The sequence below is a fragment of the Mya arenaria genome, chromosome 14, assembly GCF_026914265.1.
Source record: "Mya arenaria isolate MELC-2E11 chromosome 14, ASM2691426v1".
NCBI lineage: Eukaryota > Metazoa > Mollusca > Bivalvia > Myida > Myidae > Mya > Mya arenaria.
The window spans coordinates 1,118,703-1,126,056 of NC_069135.1; the positions used below are offsets into that span (position 1 = coordinate 1,118,703).

Below are 7,354 nucleotides of genomic sequence, written 5' to 3' on the forward strand. Positions count from 1 at the left end.
TATTTTACTATTTCCTGATCATAAATACTTCGACAATATTTGAAACAAACTTGATATATCTCTTAAGTCATCTGGACATCGAAAATCATGATTTTACTTCTTTTGTGTTATTCGTGCCTTCTTGTTATCTCAGGAACACAGGATGTCACGTGTGGAGCTGATTGCAGTTGTCATGGTTATACGATGGCATGTTTAGGTGAAAACCTTCCAACATATTTACCGTGGAATATCACAGAGATATTCCTTCAGGATGTGGACTTTAAAGAAGTTGCAAAGCACTTTCAATCTCAACCACAAGAATGGTCAGCAATAACACGCCTCACCTTACAATCGACCTTCAGCAAGGAAATTGTATCGGGAATGTTTACCGTCTTTAAGGTTCTGAAATATCTAAAGGTCGAAGGAGACGTATTTAGCAACATCAGTATTTCTGCTTTCGTTGGCCTCGATACTGTCGAAACATTGGATCTCTCTGCTAATGGGAATTTATTGTATGATTCAGTTGCCAAGGCTCTTTGTTTTGTGAACAACGGAATCCATGTGCTATCAAATTTAAAGATGTTAAATATATCATGGATAGGAAGGAAATATTTCGAGCCGGTGAACATGGATTTTAACTTCTTTGTTAGTTTGTCAAGCGGAAGAAGACTGAAGCAACTCGACATATCTCATATTAACCTCGCTGTTTTAGACATAAGGAACTTTTACCCTTTGTGTGACAATGGTCTAGAAACCCTTGTTTTAGAATTCGCTGTGTTTTCCTCCGTTGGCTATTACTACATTCCAGGTGAGTTGTGCCCGCGTTTAAAATCGGTCAGTTTCGAAGGATCATTGTTTGCAAGTGGAGTTCTGAACTATATTTCGTTACTATCCCATTTTCATTGCAGATCTCTCGTATTCTATAACACTGTAGCAGAGCTAAATTTGAAGAGTGTCTCTGACACTGAAATGACCATTTGTCATCCAGACCGACAGGTTATTCTGGATTTCTCGGAGTGTCCTTTACAATTTCAAAAGATTTTTGACGCTGCCAACAAGTTGAAGTTTTTAAATACAACGGTTATTCTCCATCCAACAACTGCTTCGACTCTACAATATCTAGACTTTTCCTTATGGAGTACAAATCCCCAGAGACTTTGGCGCCATCAGTGAATTTACGTTTACTTGATATTTCGAAAAATAAACTACAACAAATGAATCAAATGTACCCACAAGAATTTAAGCGGTTATTGCTACCACTTACACAGTTAAAAGAGCTAAAAATGTCTAGCAACAGATTGGAAGACTTACCGACAACTTTTCTGTCTGGCAATTCGCATTTGGTGCGTATAGATTTGTCAAACAACATGTTAAAAGAAATCACTTTCGGCATAAATCATTTGGAAATGTTGCAAGTAATAGACTTATCTGGAAACAACTCTTTCAAATCATAGATTCAAATACACTACAATTGTTCCAGAGATTAAGTTCAGTTTTTGTGGATCTTCGCGATTATCAATTAAATTGCGGATGTGAATCAACTGAACAGGAATTGATCGAATGGATGAAAGATAATGCGAGGAAGGGGGGTGTAGCTAGTTTCTACTGTGACTATAATGGTAAAGAGCTTAATATAGCTCTTGAATCTTCAGTAAACGTTATACAAAGAGACTGCATGATGAAGGTTGTTCACACAGTTCTTGCTGTGATCATTCCAAGTTGTATAGCTATATCGTCTGTGTTAGTGATAACAATTATTGTGTTTCGAAGGCGTCGTTTGAAACGCAGGGTCTTATTGGATGTTATAGAAAAGATCAGGAAGGGTGAATTCACCAACGATTTCTTGACATTCCTTTGCTTTGCCAGCGACGACACAGAATTAGTTGAAAGAGACGTGTATCCACATTTAAATTCCACCTTTAAGGATATCATTGGCGTTGACAAGGAGTCTGTTTGCAAAGGAGACTTAAATTTCCGGCCAGGATTTCGGATTTTGGACGAGACTGAGAAATGCCTAGAGAAATGTTCTGTGTTAGTAGCAGCTGTTTCCAAAACCTTCTGTCAACGACATTGGTGTGAGAACGAATTGCTTCAAGCCGTCAACAGCGGCAAACCGATTGTACCGCTCATGCTAGAGAAGGTTGACAAGAAGTTAATGCCGCATGTTATCAATCAGTTCTTTGGAACATTGGTTCATGCGTCCCTGATAAATGATGGAAAAGAAACCAAGCTGGTTCCTGACTGGCGCGTCCTGTGTAACGCAATCATTGAGCTGGCCGGATTAACATCTACTAAAACAACAGAGGGCCAGGATAATTGGAATGAAATGCCAGAAAACAATACTATTCACGATTTAGAAGATGTCCAGATAGAGATGCATTAATGAACATGTTGTTAACGGTGAAATATCCCTTAACGATAGGCTTAAGTGGCATTAGCAGTCTAATATATATGGGTCTTATATTAAAAACTTACGCCTTAACATTCCGTTTGTTCGACACCTAGAGGATATTGTTTGTATCAGTGAGATATCGATTACATTTCATCGAGTAAGAACTGAAAATAATGTGTTCACCAGCGGCGCAGCCACGAGTTAAAATACTAACTGTCGGTGTTCACCAGCGGCGCAGCCACGAATAAAAATACTAACTGTCGGTGTTCACCAGCGGCGCAGCCACGAGTAAAAATACTAACTGTCGGTGTTCACGAGAGGAAATACAATTGATATATCAATGAAACAAAAATGTTTATTATGTGTTGTGTTCTAAAAACTCATACCTAAAATTTCGTATAAAATATTTGATCATCATTCTCGTGTTGTTGTTGTTGTTGTTGTTGTTGTTGTTGTTGTTGTTGTTTATGTTGTACAATTAATTGAACCCATTTATATTGTAGTTATAAATATTCATCATTTATAAATGCTTGTTTAAAAGGGGCAAAATAAATGCATTATTGTGTTTAACTCATTTGATTTTAATGATCAAAACAAAAAAGCATATGATTTATGTACAGACAAAAACATATTAGCGATATTTTTTTTTGACTGGGGAATTTGTGGCCACATAGCTTATAATATTAACATTTAGGCTAACATTTTTTTCTGTACAGAAATCACATATTGTTTTATTTTTTCATCAATAAAGTAAAATGTTAAACATAATAATGCATTAAAATAAAATAAAAATGCATCAACCTATAGTGCGCCCTTTTTTATAAATACAAATAATTCTATAATGTTTGTATCCCTCGGTGATTTACACATTTTTCTGTTGTCTCAAACAACATTATTCGCACTTAAGCAAGTACTTCAGAAATCAAAAGTAGTTCAGCCCTTTTCAGGGATAGAAAGGTTGTCGTTTTTGTTTTACTCGTAAAGAAATCGGAGGACAAAATCTCTTTTCTACCTTTTGTTTGCACTAAAATACACAAAAAATAAGGATTTGTATATAATCGAATCTATCAGTTTCTGATTATCTCCCTTCGACTATTTTTCCTAAGGAAATTCATTGTTTCTTGTTTCAAAACATAATTGGTCATATTCTTAAAGATTAATTGACCAGACTTAAAATATAATGATTAATGGTGTTCTTAATTTGCGACACAAGTAATTGCAGTTCAGGTAAAACTATCAATTTAAAGGCCTTGTTTAAGCCTACTATAAGTGACCCCCCCCCCCCCCCCCATAGCTCGCCCAACCCGAAATATGTGTGTAGTAAACAACTTCTGTTTATTGAACTTAATCTTAATTATCCTATGCTGCCTATCAGATCTCAGATCTAAGTGTCCTGCTGTGCAGGGTGGGTTTTTTTAACAAATGACCAAAACATCATTATCATACTAGGTTTATTTTGTGAACTTTTTCAAATAATATTTAATAATTATTATTACAAAGCTTTAGAATAAGAATAAGAGTTTATGTTACATGTTATATATAAATGCCCATTAGTATGATTTATATATAAACAACATAAATGGAATGAAATTATGATGCATCATATATCACTAACATGAATTAATTTGTTAAAAATAATAATAATTATAAAACGTTCAGGAAATTGATATTAGCATCATATTATAAAATGAAATGAAATATATAAATTATATAACCACGGACCTATAGACCTGGTTTATAGGTCCGTGATATAACTATTGAAACCCTTCTCACTTCTATTTGTTTATTATTTACTTATTGGCTGTGCATATTGCTTATAGTTTTAGTGAGGTTATCAACTCTAAAAGCGTTTACTCTCAATGTCCCTGAGCCAATAAAAACATACACAAGCAAGTCGACCCCTTCTGTGACATCAGTGCAATAACAGTGTGAGTATACCACGTGATAAATTACGTCATAAATGCTACGTCGGAAGGCAGCATTTTGCTTCGAATGAAAACTTTAAACAAAGATAACTTTTCTTTTTCTTCACCATTTTAAGTGAAACAAAGTGCAGTCTATGTCGCTTGAAGAGCCTCACCTTCAATTACCGGAGTATGATGAGGTGATTAAGTTTCTCAAACACTTCGACAAACCTGTTCTCAAAAAAAAGGTTTAGAAGGTGCTCCGTCAGGCGGTAGTTTTATGAAATGGTTTGTCGGAGTGTTTAAAGAAACTAAACTCTTAATCAAACTCTGGTAAAAGACCGTAGGCGGGGCTCTGTAAGCGGCATAGGCTGCGCTATGTTTAATTTAAAATGGTGCAGGAATGGTTTAGTTATCTCTGTTTAAATTCTTGATTAGAAGCAAAAAATTGCCTTTCAACGAATCATTTATGACGCAATTTATCACGTGGTATTCACACACTGAATAACAAGTGATTTACAGCTGGGAATTAACATGCCAAACATTCACTAAACTATCCCTTTAAGGTAAAAAATCATTTCATAGTATGACGCCAAATCCACAGGCCTCTGGCTCATTGTTTGTGTCTAAAATGTTGATTAATATCTTTTTGGGTACATATAATGAGGTAAACAACACATCTGAAGATATTTAATGCATTTGATATACATAGAAAGATACAAGGTATGTAACTCAAACTTACCGTATTTCACGGTAGGGTCCAGTATTTTTTATCGATTTTCTTAATCAACGTAGAAACAATCCATTTTTAACTAGATTCCATGAACAGAGGGGTTGATTCCCTGAAATGGTCTGCAATATGTTGGTAGAACTATATTGTCTTTAGACGAACACGCCAAATTCAATGTCCCATTCTCGTCTATTTCGCTATTATCTGAGCGCTTGTCAGGAAAATGGCCGCTTCATACGAAATTTTAAGTGAACTTAAATTTGAAGACTGTTATGGTTGTTCACCAAGTCATACGTTTGTCTTTTTGTGGCATTTCGGAATGGAATTGTATCACCTATACACAGAAGCATAAACTCACTTAAGTGCATGTTTCCGTGTGTAGTGCTGTTTCGACGTGCTGTTTACAGATTGGAATGTACTGTTTTGGCCTAATCCACATAAACTCGACTATTTGATGAGTTAGTTAAATCCATTCGTATTCAATTGCAGAACCAGTCAATTCAGTCGATTTGGAAATATCTTCAATTGAATTGAAGAGCTCTCCTTGGAAATGATATAGCCGGATACCTCTAAATCAATTGGTGCTAAGATTAATTCGATTGTTCAGAGCTCTATTTAATGGAACTGAAGACTTCTTTAATTTTTTAAAGAGCTCTTCAAATATTTGAGATAATGCTGATTTGGGTTTCATAATTTAAAAGTAGTCTAAATAAGTTCTGGATTGATGGGACAAAGCTTGATCCCAAATGCAATCATTGAAAGGGAGAGAGAGAGAGAGAGAGAGAGAGAGAGAGAGAGAGAGAGAGAGAGAGAGAGAGAGACAGACAGACAGACAGAGAGAGAGACAGACAGACAGACAGACAGACAGACAGACGAAGATGTGTCCTTGAGGTTTGCGTTGATATCTCCTTGTTGTGTGAAGATGTGCCCTTGAGGTTTGCGTTGATATCTCCTTGTTGTGTGAAGATATGCCTTTGAGTTGTGATAATATGTACTCATGTTGTGGAATTATAAATTACATTATTGACCGTGCATGTATCTCTTAAACTAGTCAAAATAGCTATTAGTTTGCAAATATAATCGAATATTATCGATTTATGGCCATGAAAGGAAGCATTTAAATTTTGAAAAGCACATCGTCAAACTTATTAACTACTATTTTTTATTATCTATTTTATAATTTCAAACCTATTTTTTAACAAGGATCTTCTTAAAGTACCTTGCTTTTACAAGAGCTGCAGTGATCCTTAAATGTGCAGTTCAGTCACGTGTTACAAGTCTTTATTCACAAATATAATAAGTATTGATGTATAACCTTTCATATACCCGATATACACCCGTTTTGCTACTGTGTTTATATTACAATTCCAGTGTGAAGGAAGAATGACTCCCAAAGGACAGGCTCCTACAAGCTGACAGGATTGTACAAGTCGGCAGGTTTAGGTGTATGTATATCGAACACCAACAAAAAGGGAATACATTTTTAGAGTTCCACAAACGAACAGGTTTTGGTCTAATTATTACACAAACCCAACAATAACGGAAAATCTACATTAAGAATCCCACAACTAGGCAGATTTCCTGCTATCATTAAACACGGCTGTTCTGTCCAGATGCAAACATATACATTGCACTAACTGATATGAAAAACTTTCTTCTGCTTTTGCGCCTTTATCTATTGCAATATTTACATCTTTGCGCGCTTGTTCTTACAAGCTTCGATCTGATTGAATTAAACCACACATGTGACCATCCATCTTTCCCCGATGAGGCATCTGGATATGCAAAAATAAGCTAATAATTATCCATTTGAAATATTTTTGTAAAGTTACTGTACATAATTATTGACAATATTATTACTGAACGTGAATGATGCAAAAAAATCAATAAAGACAAGCCAAAGGGCTATATCAAAACATTTTGGAATTCTTTGTAATGAAAAAAACTTTTTTATCAGTATTTCTTCATTGAAACTAGTCATTTTTCTTTTCAATTTAACATTGATTGCATGAAACTGAAGCCGACAGCTTTTAATATATGTCATCTTTGTCTTTTGTAGTGTCCGGGGAATACAAAAATCTCAATAAATATTTTCAGCTACACACAACTTTAAACACATAACATTTGCCTTTAAATGAAGAATTGGAAGCTTAATGAAGTAGTTATAATGTTCATAAAACATAAGCACCAACTGAAAGTGAAATTCCATGAAACTTCAGTGATCGGAAAAGTTCAAAGTGAAAGTTTATGGAATTGGAACAGACAAATGTTTTACAATCAGATTAAACAACTTTACAAGTTTGTATAAAACAAACTTTACTAATAGCATTGTCAAAATATAACATGGGC

The 7,354-nt window shown here is 34.9% G+C and overlaps 2 protein-coding genes across 2 annotated transcripts; both read left to right on the plus strand.

Moving 5' to 3' along the window:
* On the plus strand, positions 1-1,096 carry LOC128218451 (uncharacterized). The gene is made up of 2 exons (XM_052926119.1): positions 1-787; positions 888-1,096. Exons 1-2 carry the CDS (start codon positions 88-90, stop codon positions 911-913), a joined length of 726 nt encoding a protein of 241 aa, XP_052782079.1. The 5' UTR covers positions 1-87; the 3' UTR covers positions 914-1,096.
* Positions 1,097-1,398: 302 nt separating this feature from the next.
* Positions 1,399-2,679, plus strand: LOC128218450 (toll-like receptor 6). Its single transcript, XM_052926118.1, has one exon. It carries the CDS (start codon positions 1,544-1,546, stop codon positions 2,360-2,362), a length of 819 nt encoding a protein of 272 aa, XP_052782078.1. The 5' UTR covers positions 1,399-1,543; the 3' UTR covers positions 2,363-2,679.
* Positions 2,680-7,354: the final 4,675 nt, after the last annotated feature.

Excerpts from the sequence above, each read along its gene's own strand:
- LOC128218451 (XM_052926119.1), top strand. The coding sequence starts at position 88 with ATGATTTTACTTCTTTTGTGTTATTCGTGCCTTCTTGTTATCTCAGGA. Across the intron at positions 788-887 it reads TGGCTATTACTACATTCCAG|ATCTCTCGTATTCTATAACA; the intron begins GTGAGTTGTGCC and ends TTTTCATTGCAG.
- LOC128218450 (XM_052926118.1), top strand. The coding sequence starts at position 1,544 with ATGAAAGATAATGCGAGGAAGGGGGGTGTAGCTAGTTTCTACTGTGAC.